Below are 18,414 nucleotides of genomic sequence, written 5' to 3'. Positions count from 1 at the left end.
ATAAAAATATTCCAAAAATGATTAAGAATAAAAAACAAAAGGTCTTGATGGCATAAGTTTTCATACCCCTTGATTCAATACTTGGTGGAAGCCTCTTAAAATCAATAACAGCCATGAGTTGTTTAGAATAGTTGTCTACCATCTTTGCACAAGGAAATCAGTTTTTGTACATGCTTCTTGGCAGAAGAGCTAAGAAATAGGAAATGCCATACGGGATCAGACCAATAATCCTTCAAACTCAGTGTTCTGTCTCCAAACAGTGACCAGTCTGGTTCACATGGAAGCACCTAGCAAATCCCAATATGAAAGTCTCAAGGTCTTTCAAGTTGGCTTGAAACTGCAAGATCTATGTCAAAAGAAAAACTGCTGCTGAAGAAAAGCCATGTGATGTGCTACAATGTTTAAAAGTTTACTAGAAAAGTAGGCACATAAATTTGAAAATGCAATCTCTGAGTGCATGTTTCCTTCCCCAATCTAAACACACCCCTGGAAATACCTCCTCTCAATGTGGCAAAAAATGAGAACGTTTTTGAACAATGTGCAGACTTTCAGGTTGTTTACTTACCTGTATTATATTGTAGGTATTCTCAGGGCAGGGTGGGTCAGAGGAGAAAATTACCTGGATAGTTTTGGTTGGAAGAAGTATCCACAGAAAAAGAAGTTTTGTCTAATTTTCAAAGTAAATGTATACATATAGTTTTCCTTTGAAAACTGGTGCAAAGACCACAGATAAAAAGTTCCCCCAGACTTTGCAACAATACAGACATTTTGAAAATTGCCCTCCAAATATGTGCTTTTTTATTGGGTGCTTTGGTGTGCTTTGGTGTACACAATCACTGTATAAAATTCACATTTTGGCACTACCTAGCCCAGGAGAGCAAAAGTAGCTTTAGTAACTTGCTTAATATCACATGGTCAATGGTTAATAGGGAAAATGAATATCAGATGCACTAATTGAGAGTCTATCAATTAGTGCTTCTGATATTTACTCTATATTTTGAGAGACACGAGTAATTCCACCCTTATTAGTTTACCTTTCAGAATAGGGAAAGTGAACCAGGGTTTTTAACTTCAAAGCAATGTGATCTAATGATTACTTTATACTGTCAGTATTATCCATTCAACAACAAACCATGCTAGATTTAATCTTTACAGTACATGGCATTGGGAATAAATAAGATTGTCTTTCTGTCCTTCCCAAGGGCAGCTGGCATTCTCATCACCAAAGAGGCAAACCCCTTGCCAACACATATAACTACAGACAATTACATTAATCTGTTTAGCCACTGTACCAGCTGCTTGCATATTTTTAATTATTGTATTAGAGGGGATAACCATGACCTATGAGATAAAAATGACTGTGAATCACTTTTTTAAAACATTTTTTCAGGTAATTTTCTAACTATATCATATGATTATTAGAAAGAAGGCTACTAATGTTTAAAATTATTTTGGCTTATGTGTATTTTAATGGTACCAATAATGCCAAACCAGGAAAAATTTTGTTTTTAAGGAGTTTACTGAAATGGCTCATCTCTGCATGCTTCACACCTTGATTTCTAACTTCCAGAATAGAATATGAAACAGAGTATGATAAGTCTACTGTCCATTTTCTTTCCTATTGCAATATGTCATTTTTAGCTTTCCCTTTACTTCTTTGCAACTAAAGATCCTCTGGGATTATTCCAGGCTTTTGTTGACTTCTTTTACTGATTTTGCCTCACCACATCCACTTGAAGGCCATTTTATGTATTTATCATCTTGTGTGAAGATATATTTTGTATATTACTTCAAAATCTATCTTATTTGAGCCTCAAATCATGACCTGTAGCTCTCAAACTTCCTTTCAAATGTTTGTTTATTGTGAATTATTTATACTTCTTGAGGTATTAGTGTATATCCTGCCAAAGAGAGTGAAAGGAGATGGGGTAACTTGCTTAATATCACCCATTCAGCAGTGAATAAGGAAAATGAACCAAGGTTTCTAACTTCAGAGTACTGTGAGCCAATCATTATTTTATAGGGGTCAATATTCAAAGTCATTTATTTGGATAACTCTCAAGTTATCTGGCTAAATGGCAGTTTTTTGAATATTGGGGCACGAATGCATGAAAAAGCTGAAGCTTTTGATGAAATCATCAGAACCAGGACAGGAAGACTTATGTCAAGCAGTGGAAGATATGAAGGAATGTAGAAGCATCTGATCCATTCTGCACACAAAGCTTTTAACACTACTGCTAAGACTTCAGCCATTTCCATAGTGGCTTGAAGGCTCATGTGGTTGTGAGCAAGTGACCTTCATGAAGATATGCACAATAGTCTGAGGGATGTACTTTCTACAGGGGACAACTTGTTTGACAGTAAGGGGGGGCCCTGTTCTCTCCATTCTCCCTAGGGTGTGTGATCACTGATCATGCTGAATTTGAAGGGCCAATGGCAGGAATCATGGTGAGGTGCCTCCTGATGATATCACTTCTGCTGCATTGGAGAGGCGTTCAATGCAGCCTTTTCTAACACCTCAGCAATTGGTCAACATCCTAGAATTAGTACATTGCCTCAGCGTGTTCCTGTTCCTGGCTCCGTGTCCCTGGTTCTTGTTCCTGGTTCCTACATTTACTATCTGGTCCATGTATTTCTGTTCCTCGTCTTCCTCGTGTTCAGTCTTCAGTCTTGTGTCTTCTTCATGGACAGTCTCCAGTCTTTGCCTTCATCTTCAGTATACCTGCTCCTGCCTGTGTTGCTCCTTGCCTTCCTGCCTCCTCTCCGCTCTGTGTTGCCCTTCAGATGGATTTCTGGTTTGACCTTGGCCTGGACACAGACTTGCTTGAACTCTGCCTGCCACCGACCTTCACCTGCTCTGACTTTGCTTGTATTCACCTGTGCTAGATGCTGACCTGCAACTCTACCTGCTCAACAGATCATCTTCCCACTAGCAGAGGCCTGCGCCTAAGCTCAGCCGGCCCCAGCACCCAAGGGCTCAACCTAAGGGGAATGTAGGCTGGTATTGGTGAAGCTCCAGTTGGGCCTCTGCCTCGGCCAGCTCCACCTGCTGACGGTGGGGACCTGCAGGGCTCCTCCCTGCAGGTTTTGCCAACTCCACCTTGATCCAAGGGTCCACTCCCACAACAATACAAACCCCGCTATTAGGGGCATGGTGCACTTGGCAGGATACTGCCAAAGGGGCATATCAAAAGAGGGAGGATTCATGATTATTTTTGGGTAGTGTTTTGGTTGAAAGTGTTTGTGAATGTTCCAGATCGCTTATAAGAGGAGGGACAGGGGAAATTCTTTTGTTTATATACTATTATATGTATATGTTTTTGTATTTCTATGCATTTTTTTTTATAAAATATAATATGTCTTGTATAGGTTATTAGACATTCATACCGTGAGTACTTTGTACAGTTCTGGAGGCCTGCTAAATTTTCACCCTAAGTACATTGAATCACATTTCTTTCCATTTCTAAGTATAGGTGTATTTAAACTCGGGGATATTAAAATAATCATGCAGGTTCACTTCACTACAGGGTTCCAATAATACAAACTCTTCAAGAAGAGGATTATAATAAATTTAAATTAAATATGAGTTCTTAGGTAATACACATCAGGTTTAGTTCCAAATGTTACCAAATCCTAGTGTTGTGGCACCTGGCCGCGGTAGCCCTCGGCCAGGCCCCCCTACCTCCAATGGTCCGCCGGCACGGAGGCCCTCCCGACATGGCAGGCCACACATGGTCCACGGCGCGACTTCCCTGGCGTCTTTTCAGCTAGCATCGGGTAGAGAGTGGCAGGCTCCGCCCCTTAAAGGGGCCGTGGCGCGAAAACCAGGCCTGCCCCGGAAGATGATGTCATCAGCCAGGGAGATTTAAACCTCTCCCTGAGACCAGGAAGTCACCTTGCAACAAGGTTGAGCGACATTGCGGACGGGATAGAAGGCAAGGTTTGTCTTTTCGCGGATGACACTAAGATCTGCAACAGAGTGGACACGCCGGAAGGAGTGGAGAGAATGAGACGGGATCTAAGGAAACTGGAAGAGTGGTCGAAGATATGGCAGCTGAGATTCAATGCCAAGAAGTGCAAAGTCATGCATATGGGGAGTGGAAACCCAAATGAACTGTATTCGATGGGGGGGGAAAGGCTGATGTGCACGGAGCAGGAGAGGGACCTTGGGGTGATAGTGTCTAATGATATGAAGTCTGCGAAACAACGCGACAAGGCGATAGCAAAAGCCAGAAGAATGCTGGGCTGCATAGAGAGAGGAATATCGAGTAAGAAAAGGGAAGTGATTATTCCCTTGTACAGGTCCTTGGTGAGGCCTCACCTGGAGTACTGTGTTCAGTTCTGGAGACCGTATCTACAAAAAGACAAAGACAAGATGGAAGCGGTACAGAGAAGGGCGACCAGGAAGGTGGAGGATCTTCATCGGATGACGTACGAGGAGAGATTGAAGAATCTAAATATGTACACCCTGGAGGAAAGGAGGAGCAGAGGCGATATGATACAGACTTTCAGATACTTGAAACGTTTTAATGATCCAAAGACAACGACAAACCTTTTCCGTAGGAAAAAAATCAGCAGAACCAGGGGTCACGATTTGAAGCTCCAGGGAGGAAGATTCAGAACCAATGTTAGGAAGTATTTCTTCACGGAGAGGGTGGTGGATGCCTGGAATGCCCTTCTGGAGGATGTGGTGAAGACCAGAACTGTGAAGGACTTCAAAGGGGCGTGGGATAAACACTGTGGATCCATAAAGTCAAGAGGCCGCCAATGAAGAGTGGGTGACTCGCCAGAATGATGGCTACTGCCTGGAGACAATACCCTTATTCAATAAACGTACACATGCTTACTGTGACTCCAACATCGTTCTAGCTTTAACAGCAAGAGGAAATGTGGACTAAAGGATCTGCACTCATAAAGGGGGGAGTAGCTGGCTTGTTACGGCGGTTACTACCCCAAACCAAATAAGCCTGTTACTTCAATTTCTATGCATATACAGCATAGTTCTCTGCTTCAACGGCAGGGGAGAAGAAAAAACTGATACTACACACATCCAGCAGAGCTCTCTGCTTCAACAGCAGGGGAGAAGAAAAAAGGGTTCACACTCACAAAGCGGGGAGTAGCTGGCTTGTTACGGCGGTTACTACCCCAAACCAAATGTGCCTGATACTTCACTTTCGATGCATATCCAGCATGGCTCTCTGCTTCAACAGCATGGGAGAAGAATAAACTGATACTTCAAGCATATCCAGCATAGCTCCCTGCTTCAACGGCAGGGGAGAAGAAATACAACCAATAAGGGCTGTATAACATAGTCTGAGTAAAACAAGCATGGGTGTAGCTTGCTTATTGCGGCGGTTACTACCCCTACTACCCCTAACTAATCAAGCTAGATATTTCACTTGGATACAGCTCCATCACTGCTTTCTACATCAATGGTGGGGGTGGAAGGGAAATAGAACCAAGAGCTAAGAGAAACGGATAAGTATGAGAGAAAAAAGTGTGTGAAGCTTGCTGGGCAGACTGGATGGGCCGTTTGGTCTTCTTCTGCCGTCATTTCTATGTTTCTATATGTTTCTATAAGGTTCCTGTTGTGCTTGGCTGTCTTTGCCTCTTCTAGTATTTCTTGTCTCCTGGTTTGACCTCGGACTGTTCCTTCATTTTTGCCTGTCTGCTGCCCGTCCTGACCTTGGCCTGTTCCTCGTCTCTGCACCTTGCTGCCTGCCCTGGACCTTCTGCCTGGACTTCGTCTCTGCACCTTGCTACCTGCCCTGGACCTTCTGCCTGGACTTCGTCTCCGCACCTTGCAGCCTGCCCCAGATCCTTGGACTGGACTGTTCATTCTTGGTATCCGACTCTAGTAGGAGCATCTGGAGTACCCGCTCCTCGGGGGCTCCCCTAGGCCCTTAGGCTATCCGCTCCTTGGAGGGCCACTCGGCTTGTTCTGTGGAACCCTGTCTAGTAGTGCTGTTGTCCGTACCACCTTCCGGAGACAAATTCATCGGGACTGTTCCTCGGTGGTTTATCATCCTTCGCTCCGGACTAAGGGTCCTTAACCGTTACACCTAGTAATACCAAACTGGTTCAATTCCAGTACTATCAGTACTCACAGATAAGTCCAAGTATCCAGTCCTTCACTTAACATCAATCATCATGAAGCTCACTCTCCAGGTCCATTAGCACTGCTCAGTAGCCATCGAGTTACCAGGAACAACATTTTTGTTTACAGTAACCCCGTTTTAGTCCTGAGGATCATTCTAGTTCCCTGGGGTGAGATCACTGGTTCATCCAGTAGAATCAAACGATGTTTCATCCTTTATGTAAGTTCACTTTGCTTGGTGCCTACCAGTGGCTCAGAGGGCAAAGCACCAGGCTCTCAGACTGGTTTGAGACTTGTCAGAGACCATACCTGGCAAGGCCATACATTTATAAAGACATTGAAAGGATTAAAGTAGTTCAAGAAGGACAGAAATGGTACAGGGCCTGCACCGCAAACCTCTAAGGAAGGAAGCATAAGAAATAGAAACCGAACATGTGAACATTGGAAAAAAATATTTAGCATGCTTCTATAAAGTACAAGATGGCATTTTCTATAGAAAATTAGGAAATACTTACTGAAAGCTTAGTAACAGCCTACCACCTCATTCAGAGAGGTGGTATTTCATTTTATTTACATAAGTTGCCATACTGGGTAAGACAGGGTCCATCAAGCCCAGTATTCTGTTTCCAACAGAAGCCAATCTAGGTTACAAGTACTTGGAAAGAACCCAAACATTAAATAGATCCCATGCTACTAATGCTGGAAATAAGCAGAATCTGTGCCCTAAAAAGTGAATTTTAAAATCCCGATGCAGCCAAAATTAAGGGAAGTGAGAATATGTTGGGCTGGCGCGCACCGCGTGAATTTAAATAAGCCGGCAGGATGCGCGGGTACTTGCTGCTGGGCACACAAATGAAACATATTTCTTAATGTTTAGACAGGTAGATCCAGAACAAGTGGGTTATGCAACTCTACTAGCAGATGGTGATGGAGCAAAGCTGACATCACAGTATTAATACTCCTGCAGTGACATCAGCCTGCCAGTACTTGTCGTCTCCAGCAGATAGTGGACGTACATCTCCCTATTGGGGATTGCTTCAAGTTTTAGAAGGAGAAATAAAAGGAGATTTAATTTGCCCCACTCTCCTGCGGTGATACCAAATGGTCCCTCCCCCAGTTGAGAATTCCGGAGGTGATTTCCATGGTCCCTCAGAAGAATGCTTTGGTCCAGGAGCTGGTTTTCTCAGCTGGTGTGGACTTGGCTGTTAAAACAGGTAAAAGGCAGAGGGTGCAGTGGCATAATGTGGCCTCTCCCCACGCTTCCAGAGACCGTTTCTATACTCAGCCAGGAAAGACTGAGCTCAGGTAAGGTTTTCCGACATTTGTTCCTACTCTGAGGGAGGTTAAGGGACTTGGGCAATCTGATAGTTTGAGCAGTCTGGGTGGGCTAACCCCCCTTGTTTGGCTTTTCTGTATGCACCGCGTGGCAGGCTCAGCAGCATTTTTGCATGCTTTTTCCTACTCATTAAGCTGCCCTCTTCAGGATCTGTTGGTGCGTGCAAGTGCATCTGGCTGTGCATCCAAGTTGTCCGCCCAGTTTTTGGATGCTTAGTTGGATGCCTACTTGGGCGTCCATGTGATAGGGGCTTCCTTGTTAGGTGTGTGCATGCCTGTGCACACAATTTGGGCCACATTGGTAGTGTGCTTAAGTTAGGATGGGCAAAAGTGTGCCTAGTTTTGCAATGCCTATTCTTGGGACGCCTAAATTTTAATGACCCTAAGTTTTTGACACATATAGTTTACATCATGAATTCAATTAGATGCACAACTTCAGTCGCCTGTTAAGTGTATTGGCAGACTGATGGTGCCTGTGGCTAAGAAACCTAAGCGCCTTTCCCTTTGACTGCCTGTCATATTCGGGCATATTAGCCTGGCATGCCCTCTAATATACACAAAATGGGTGATATTTACCGCTCTCTCAACACTAATGTAAATTATACATAAATCATGAAAGAGCAAACCTTTATTATCAAAACTTTTACCAAATCACATGAAAAGTGTGTCATCAAACTCACTCACTCAGAGTGAGTTTGATGAGGCAGGCATAACTTCGTCGATAAAGGTTAGGAGGGGGATTTAGGTAGGGCTGGGGGTTGGGTTAGATAGGGGAAGGTGGGGGGGGAAGCGGGAGGAAACGGAGGCAGGCTGCTTGGCTCGGCACGTGCAGGTTGCACAATTGTGCACCCCCCAAGCGCGCGCCGACCCTGGATTTTATAACATGCGCACTGCAGCGCGTGCATGTTATAAAATCAGGCGTAGATTTGTTCGCGCCGGGTTGCGCAAACAAATCTGAACCTGCGCGTACCTTTAAAGATTTTCCCCTAACTTCACTAACCACATCCTCTGGCAACAAATTCCAGAGCTTTATTGTGCGTTGAGTGAAAAACTCTGTATTGCCACGTTGTTATATGTGCATATCCCATGTTTTCTTGAATTTCATTAGTTTTTGTGACTACTATTTTCACTTGGTAGCCTTTCCCTGTATCCATTAACCTTTCCTTGAAAAAATATCAGACTATAACATATTTATGTATACAAAATAAATCTGAGTTTGCCGGCCAGATCACCTTCACCAGTAATATAGCAAACATTCACAAGACTTAAATGTTTATGTTAAGCCATATTTTTAACTTCTTCCTTCTTGTACAGTTTTGAATATTTTGATAAAGGCTACACTGAGTTTTGAATATGGTTCTGCTCCCATCAAACTCAAAATCACCAAATTAAGTGCCAGATTTAAGACTTGGGCAAAAATGTGCAAAATACCTATAAATTAATTTCTTGAACATATTTTAAATTGTGCATCTTTTGAATTTTGGCCCTATCTACTAAAGTGCACAAACATGCTTTTAACGCACATTATTGCGGCGTGTTTTCGCCTTTGGTGAGCAGTATGTTAACCGTGCTGCAATAATGCATGTTGAAGTCTACATTCCTGCTTACATTTACCTTCAGCATTAACAGTGATGCATACATTAACATGACCATGCTACATTTAAATGAAAAGCTTTTTACAATTTTGCATATTAGGAACTCATTTAAATTTTTTCTGCATTAATGCACATTAAGGCCAAAATCGTCACATTAATGCAGCTGCATTAATGATATGTTAAGCAGTAACAGGTGTTTAATGTGAATTGACACCTGCATTAACTTTAATGCTGTTTAATAAATAGGCTCCTAAGAGGTAGATATTCAAAAGGGTTTATCTGGCTAAATTCGAGACTTAACCAGATGTTAGGGAAACTGCAGAATCAGCTGCAGCACTGACATTCGGCCTGGAGTAGAGATGACCTGACTATCTATCCTTGAGTATTGTTTAGACTGGAACTGCTGGCAGAGATAGTGAGTAATCCTATCCTGCACGCACACTTGTTGACATTGGCCTATAAAGGACGAACAGCTATGGCTGCAAAACGGGGAGAGCGAGAAACATACTTTCACTTTGCTGGTATGCAAAGTACTGCGTGTCACTTTGTAGATGTACGAAGTGACTGGGTCCCTTTTGCCTGTACTGGGCTCTCTCTCTGAGACAAGCTGATGAAAAGGGTATTGTGAGTATTGGCCGAAATATTGTGCACGGATACAGATGAATATGCTTGGAATTGTTCTTAATACTTAGAACTGTATATGTTTAGAATTGTATATTTTAGTGCTTAGAACTGTATACCTTTAATACTTAGAATTATTAAGATTGTATATCAATAAACATATTATTTTACTTTTACCTTATTCTCGCCTACCTGATTCCTTACACCAGACAATCCCTGTGTTTAAATATTCTGCCCCACTGAATGGCTAAGTTTTAACTAGGTAAGTCTTTATCCAGCTAAAACATCTTGGATTAAAAAGAGGCTTCACTACTAATGTACTGGAAGCTCTCTACTCATCACACCCAGGGGGGTGGGGGATTTGGCCAGCACCCTTTTTTAGCTTTCAAGTTTTATTTTTCAATATTCAAAAACACAGTGATCCAGGTAGCTTTATCTGGGTCACTTTAGCCAAGTATATTCACTGAAAGTCGTACCCAATTAAGTCCCATGAATATCTCAACAAAAGTTAATCAGTTAATTTTAACTGACTTTTTGCCCACTACACTACTGAATATTGATCTCTAAGTCTACTTTTTGCATCTTTTGGAAGGAAAAAGTTTTAATAGAAACATTTAAGCTGTTTATCCAGTTTGATATTTTTTTTACAACTCATATATGCTTTGATACTGTTGCACAATTTAACTTTAAGGTTTTTCCCACCTTAATATTTGGGCACAGTCTGAAACAGAGCCATAGAAAATAAAATCATTGTGGCCAGTAGCTTTAATTTATTTTTTTAATCTTCATTAGACATTAGATAAAGATTAAGACTCCAATTTCCTTTGGGTCTCCCTGGATATAAAAATTCTGAGATCAAGAACTGGAAATCTCCAATTCTCGACCACACTCCAGTCAGTTTTTCAGGATATCCCTAACAAATTTTCATGAGATAGATTAGTATTAACATTCAAATCTTTTTCATGCATATTCTTTCAGGATATCATGAAAACTCTATCAATATGTGGCCTTGATTGAGGACAGGAGGTTTCCCAAACATGTTACAGATATACACCATTATTCACAAAAGTGCTTTCAAGTCAATGTACAGAATTATGCATTATTTAATATATGTCCCATTGTTTCCAATGAGGCGTATTCACAAATCACATGTGTTTTCCATGTAAGGATGGTAATGCATCTTTGTAAATAGGGGTGTTACAGTTATGCCCAGAGACTTGACTTAAGGGAAAATTTCTTATGAGCTAATGAATTAAATGTTAGAATGAGAACAAAGAAATTAGATGTACACAGAGTTGTCTAGGTGAAGAAAGGGCAGCACTCACTCTATACACATGTTATTTTAAACATTTTCATCAGGACATGGAAGCTGAGTTTTAAAAGATAGATTTTAAAAGGGCCATGCGTGCACCCATAAACGCATGTATCTCACTGCGTGCAAAGATACGCACTATTTTAAAAAGTATACATGTAGGTTATAAAATACTCTTCATGGGCGTATGCCTGCAACACTGCACACATATCTTATGTGCTCTCTCTTTCTCTCATTTTCACCGGCTCTTACACCTACTGAGGAGCTATAGCAAAATTAAATGTGTAACATATGTACACTGGCTGAAGAAAATTAGGGGCTATGCGCATCAGTGCTGGCCCTGCCTCTGGAAGGCCCATGCTCTGCCCCTTTTCTAACTATTTTTTCTTGGCGCGCCTACATTGATGTATACGCACCCTTCCCAGCTATTTAAAATTCACATAGCTCCTGCGCAGCCCACATACACGCATTTATTGCCATTTTTGCCCATGCAAGGCTTTTAAAATCTACCTCATAGTGTAGACTAGCAAAAAAAAAGGGCCCTGACCAAAGTTTAGAGTGCATACATTTGCTCTGGCAAATATAAATATATCAAAAAACAAAAACACTTGTCCACGCAAATTAAATATTCAAATAAGCAGAAGACTAAATGCAGCACAAAAGAATTAATTTGTTAAGGACCATCATAACACCGGAGCGGATAATTAATTCAACATTTTTCTCCATGAGAATGGACATGTATAATCATAGGTCCAAGGGTCTTTTTTAAGATTGCTTATTGAACATCTGTGTCAATGTCTGTGCAATAACTGTGAATTGTCAAGAAGAAACACAATTCTCCAAATAATCAAAAATATGCTTACATGTGCTCAAATTAAAGTTCCGTCATACCCGACATGGCACCATGTTTTGGATTACCTGCTTCAGGGGCTTCAATTATAGATGAAAAATATATCAACTCATGAACCCATAATGTTAACCCATGTATGCTTCTAAAACTTGAGTGTCAAAGAAAAAATGCCAACTTGTGTTCTTAAGTGCAGTGTCTACGGTAATAATCACAGAGCTTAGCTGCAAAAGTGTATCCTTATGTTCACCTTTACTGAACACTTCTTTGTCAGAGTGTGCAAAAACAGAGGACAAGATTATCTTAAGAGGACTCTGCCACAGAGGTATTCAGTAAAGGTGCAAATAAGGATACACTTTGGCGGTATTCACCGCTTGTGATAAACATATGGATTACAATGTTATTGGCCACCTATATGAATTTTGAATTTGGGATAGAGAGTTGACAACAAACGGACGTTTTTGGACATTTGTAACGATAGAAGTGTGATCTCTCCCATATGGGTATATATCTACTGCTCGACCTTTCATTGGAAGTACACAATTAGAGAAACCTTTGGATATTGAACGGTGTTTTTCCGTCGACATTAAAAGTTCACGGGAGTTCATAATCAGAGAAATTTTGGACAGTGAATGACATACTCCTGGCGATATCAACAAAAGTTAAGTGTTCTTGCTGAAGGTTTTCTGGATGGGACAAGAGTGTATTTTGATTTACAGTATTTGTATATTGAGAATGTGTATATTGAGAACGTTTTCAGATATACTAAGATTTTGTTTTGGGATATTAAGATAGTGTGTACACTTAATACATGATAAGCTATTAATAGTGATTTATGAATGAGTGAGAATATGATGTTGCAACATAGGGCATTAGAGTGACATGTGGAGTAGGGTGGGTTTTATATTTTAATTTTAATGTAATACAAGGTTCAAAGTACTATAGGTTGTTTTAAATCAGTAAAATGCAAATTCATGTACCATTTAATCAGTAAATAAAGTATTGATATAGTACCATTTATAACATTAAACATATACATTTAACAGAAACAGAAAACCAATGGGGCAGATTTTCAAAGGCTACGCGCATAACCCGAGAAAATCTGCCCCTGCGCGCGCTGAGCCTATGTCCGGGGCTCGCAAAAAAGGGGCGTGACTGGGGAGCCGTGGCGATGGATTGGGGGCATGGCCAGGGGCGTGGCTGCGGTCTGGGGATGGGGTCGAGTGCTCCGGCACCTGGCCGGCACGCGCAAGTTACACCTGCCTCGGGCAGGCATAAGTTTTCCAACAAAGGTAGGGGGGGGATTTAGTTAGGGCTGGGGAGTGGGTTAGATAGGGTAAGGGAGGGGAAGGTGGGGGGGCCGGAGAAAAAGTTCCCTTCAAGGCTGCTCCGATTTCGGAGAGGCCTTGGAGGGAATGGGGAAAGCCATTGGGGCTCCCCTTGGGCTCGGCGTGCAAAAAGTGCACGTGTGCACCCCCTTGTGCGCGCCAACCCTGGATTTTATAACATGCGCGCGGCAGCGCATGCATGTTATAAAATCGGGCGTAGATTTGTTCGCGCCGGGTTCAGCGAACAAATCTACGCTCTCGCATAAGTTTTAAAATCTGGCCCAATGTGAGTAGAGGCCAAAAGCAGCCAGAGACCAGGCAGGGGAGAATAAGGTTGGCAGGCTATTTCCATAGAAACAGGCTTCTCTTTGACATGTGCTTTTTTTGAGTTATGCCTTGAGTTCTCCATCTTAAAAATAACCAAATAGGAGAAAACTCTAAATCCGGAGGTAACAACATTATTAGCAAACAATTAAATAATAGCATATAGCGAATGGTGTAGTACAGAAGAAACAAAAAAATTGACTGTTAACACAAAAAAAAAGAGAGAGAAAAAAATATCAAATTGCAAGAAGTCTGTGAAGTAAAATTGTAGCAATAGCATGTTGGAGAAGAGGAAAATCCTACTTTTTATGCAACAAATCAAGCATAAAGAAATAAAATAAACTACCTGCATTTTAGCAAACCCTAAAGTAGTTTTTACTTGCAAAACCAGATGGGTCTGCAGAAAAATATTTTACACAAAGTTGTGCCTGAGTTTTGTGTGGGTACTTTTTCAAAACAAACTTACTTGGCTATTTTCAGTTATTAAAAACTATTTCCTGGGAGTGCCTCCGAACATACATCAGTAAAAGTAGCCATGTTGATGCATAATGTGGAGAGTAATCAAAAAGGGTGCTTTCTGCTCCCTTGTAGTCTTGGTTGGCTTCCCCTGTGAGTTCTTGTTTATTGATTCATTTTGAAATTTTGTGATAAGCACCATTTGAATATTAGTTGTGGTTAAAAGTGTGTTGCCTCTGATGTGGCCTCTGGATTGGAGGCAAAACATTGGTTCATGTCAGGTAGCGTGAATATATGCTCCTGGACGTTAGTATCTCTGGTAGCGAGTACTTGCAGACGCAAAGGATCACTATATGGTGGTTCTGTGTTAAGGACCGTCTAAGTATCATATGACCTGGTGGAAGAAATGCTTTGGTGAAGGTTAAGGGAGTGGAATGTCAATGGACAACATTCTATTATTAATGTTAACAGCCATAGGTAATAGAAGAACATTAGTATTTTGGGATTAATTCTGTAAGGGTTGGTAATATGTATTGAGTTTTTAATTGGTGGGTGGGAGTGTTGATATATTGCCCTTTCCTCCGCTGGCAACATGCACTCGCTTCGACCGCCTGTGAAGGAGGACGGGGAGGCAGGATGGTCTCACCGTCATTATGAGCTGTCGCACGCTTCAGCGCAACACACTTCTATGAACATCGAGACCTGTCACTAGCGCCCCTGGCTATCTCCGCCCCTCCCCCGGAGGTAAAACCCGCAACAAATGAAAGAAACCAATGATGTGGCTGAAAAAATCTGCAGCTTTATTATTAACAATGAAACAGTAAAATCTACTCCCGGCATGAGCCAGATGGCTGCCCGCCTTGTAACCTAGCAAGGCAGCCTATAATGCCTGGCCCCAAGCAAGGGGACCACCTGGGCTGACCAAGACGTCCCCACTGGCTCGTGCCACCTGCCTCTGGCATGGGGCAGGATGCTTGCCTCATGCCCCCATCAAGCTGCGGACTTCTTCACACGAAAAAACATTTGAGACCTCCTGTATTGTGTTATTAAAGAGGTCATAACCAATGTCGGACAAGTGCGTGCGGGTCAGAACGATAGAGTCCGTCGCATGGGTTGTCGGCCCAGTCATGCTTTATCTGTTGACCTCCTAGCTTACACATCCATTGTTCGACTTGCCGATTGATCTTTTTGCAGCCACATTTCCACAGTCTGCTGTCGTTCAATTTTAAGTGGTAAATAATGTCCGAACACATGAGGCATGTACTGGGGAACAAGGATGCTAACTTGCTTACATGTATCTTAATACAGCGAATTAATTGTATACAAGTTGCGAACCTGATGTCATTGCCTCCCAAGTGAAATACAATGACGCTGGGCTTAGCCTTCGTGTCCTTCTTGATATGTGCCAATAGAAGGAGTTTATCCCAAGGCATGCCTCTGTCTCCCATCCATATGATGCAGACATCGTGGGGCGGCGAGCCCCATGGGTGCACCGTATGACTAACACAAGCCCTTTTCTCCGCCAGGTGATCCAGACAATCCTTTGCCGTTGGGGAAACTCTGTATGAAGATATTGGAAAGAAATTTATACAAATTATACATTTATGCTTGTTCAATCCTGATATATGTATGCACAGCGCCGGAGCTCCACCATCCAATTCTTTGAATGGTGTCAATGTTCAACCCAGCCTGTGCTGCACTGGTGGCCACTCCTATTCTAAATGAGTGGGTTCTGAATTCATTGGCGTTACGCCCTACAGCGGTCAATGCTCTGTTTAGGACGGCCAAAAACGGATATATTCTGAGGGGTAATTGATTGTCATGTATCAAAAGATACTTGCCGCCTGGGGGTTGCGAAACCAGGAATTCCTGCAAGTGGTCACCATACGTGACCAGTGAGAACGTGCATTTCAAGCTAAACTTGCAACCCTGTCTGTTTGATCTGTTTTTGATCTTTGTATGATTAACTGAACCACATCCACAGATAATTTAGTGTTTGTATCAATAAGCCCTTAAAACCTGTATCCCTTTTTGAAGCTGCCACCAGTTCGCTAATGTGCATTGGTGCCGAAAAAGGCCAGGGAGAATGCAGCTCGGAAAAGTTTGAGTTTGTATTCTGAGTCTCAGATGGACAGTAATACCCAGCACAATTGAATAAGCAGGCCATGTGTGATTGGGCGTTGTGCGTCACGCGCTGGCTCTAACTTCCTTGCCTACCCAGCCAACATTTCTTCTTAGCTAAAAAAACCTTTGTGGGGTCGCCCCAGCCCTGGGCCTTAGAGAAAAAGGAAAACAAGCTATCTGCTTCACCACTTTCCCCTCTAGATTTTCTACTGTCTTTAGACCAAGCTATATTGCTGCGATCAACCCCCTCGCTTATGGGCCCATAGGCTAACCACATTCCTTCAGAAACTCAGAAATGGCCATGTAAGCTCTGCAATAAGCCTTCCATGTAGCCGGGGCTACCGATCGCTGTAAGAGGTCTCATGTGGGGTGGTCCAATGTTCCACAATCGCTCCGGCACTGGTATTTCTTCCTTGTCTGCTCCGGGTACTGTTTGTTAAAACAGATTCCATTTAGCGCTTGATAACGCATTGGCAATACTGTTATGTATTCCTGGAACGTGGCGCATGCGTATGACTATATTAATGTAAAGACTTGTGAGTACCACTTCCATAGTAACTCTGCTGCTTTGCACCTGACAGATAGTTGGTTTATGACCTGTACTACTGCATATTGTCACACCAAAAATATAATATTCCTATTATGGAGCTTATCGCCCCATATAACCAAGGCAACAAGTATGGGAAATACCTCTAAGAAAGTGATGTTGTGAGTTAAGCCTGATTGGACCCAGGATACTGGCCACAGCTCAGCTGACCACGAGCCCTGCCAATACACACCGAAACCTTGGCCACCAGATGCATCTGAATGTGTGCCCAGATTGTAGCTGGATATGGGAGGGTTTGGCCACACCGATATCCCATTGAAACTGTTCAAGAAGGATGACCATATAGCCAAGTCCTCTTTCATAAGCCTTGTGATCCGGATATGGTGCTTTGGGTGGCTTACTTTCATTGTACTGGCAGTGAGCCTCCTCAAGAACACCCTCCCCGTTGGTATGACCCTACTGGCAAAATTAAGGGTGCCAATGAGTGATTGAACCTCAACTAAAGTTAATTTTTTTAACCTCGAGGGCACATGCGAACATATCTTTCATGGAATGTAGTTGTCTGTGGCAATGGTAGATATCATTGCCATGGAGTCAAGCTACATTCCCAGAAATATGATTGAAAGTGGAAGGACCTTCGTTTTTTTTCCTGTGCTATAGGTATGCCAAACTCGAGAGCTGCTCTAATGGAACTCAGATAACAGACGGGCGCATGTTGTTGAATCAGATGGGCTGACAAAAAGGAAGTCATCTAAATAGTGGACTGTGTTCATCATACTAGCTTCTGAGTGGAGTGGAGTGGAGAAATGAGCTGAAAAGTTTGAAGTACGCACATGCTACGGAGCACCCTATTGGCATACACTTATCTAAGTAGTACTCGTTTTTAAAACAGAAGCCAGTAAAAGGAAGCTGTCAGGATTGACAGGAAGCAAGCAGAATGCAGACTTCGATGTCAGTCTTTGCCATGAGGGCTCCTTTTCCGCATTGTCGAAGAATGTCGATGACACTACTGAAGGAAACATACTGTACTCTCTTCTTCGGGCAGATGGTTAGCCACTGAGGCACCATATGGGAAGTTGCAGTCTCCTCCTTTGGGATGATGGCTAGCGGGGGAGATCATCATTTGCAAATGGGGGAGAGGCAAATAGTTCAGCAATTCTGCTTATGGCCAGTTCCGAATAGATCTTCTGTTGTACCAATTCTTCGTGCTTCGCTGTGTGATAACTGTTCATGGTTTGCATTCCATCCATATTACCTTGGAATGGTATGGGGAAAACCGTGCTTTTTTCTTTGGATATATCCTGAGCCATGGCGCATAGCATCCAAACTATGGGGGTTGGCGCTAAAGTAAGAAGATTATGTTCGTTTAGCTCTATCATTATTCCCTCCATTGCCCCCAGCATCACGCGCCCGCATAGACCGCCCGGGAAGGAAGACGGGGGAGGTGGGATGGCCTCGCCATCATTATGGGCTGTCGTGCATGTCGGCGCAACGCCCTGCTACATCCCTTCAGAGTGTATAGTGTATTTGAGTTCAGTTAGATTTAATTTCAATGAAACTGGATTAGACAAATCTCAAATATATTCTTTAACATCCTTGATCAAGTCCGGGAAGAGCAACTTTCTGGATTTGAGAGGAGAGGATCACATTGGTTGTGGCTGAAAAGAATCAGTAAGTACTGCTTAGGGAAATTTGAGAACAAACGTTTTAGGGAGAAGTAAACTGCTGGGGGTATATTCTTTAGTGTGTTTGTGTTTCTGTATTAAATAGCTAGTCAGAAGGCAGGTAAATAACCAGGAGTTTTTATGTTTTGTATTAAATAGCTAGT

General features: G+C 42.5%; 1 protein-coding gene across 11 annotated transcripts in view; it reads left to right on the top strand.

The window, feature by feature from the left end:
* Nucleotides 1-18,414, top strand: part of TBC1D5 (TBC1 domain family member 5) — a 1,653,915-nt gene that overhangs the window by 843,097 nt on the left and 792,404 nt on the right. The window contains exon 1 of one of the 11 annotated variants that reach the window (XM_029589270.1): nucleotides 9,497-9,651. The exons of the other annotated variants lie outside the window; for them this stretch is intronic. Coding sequence (XP_029445130.1) covers nucleotides 9,638-9,651 — 14 coding nt within the window. The 5' untranslated portion in view covers nucleotides 9,497-9,637. Of the gene's footprint in view, nucleotides 1-9,496; nucleotides 9,652-18,414 lie in introns of those variants that run through there. 11 annotated transcript variants of the gene reach the window in all.

Source organism: Rhinatrema bivittatum, chromosome 2 (assembly GCF_901001135.1).
Source record: "Rhinatrema bivittatum chromosome 2, aRhiBiv1.1, whole genome shotgun sequence".
Lineage (NCBI taxonomy): Eukaryota > Metazoa > Chordata > Amphibia > Gymnophiona > Rhinatrematidae > Rhinatrema > Rhinatrema bivittatum.
The sequence above is the reverse complement of the archived record's forward strand: the minus strand, read 5'-3'. Positions and strand labels throughout refer to the sequence as shown.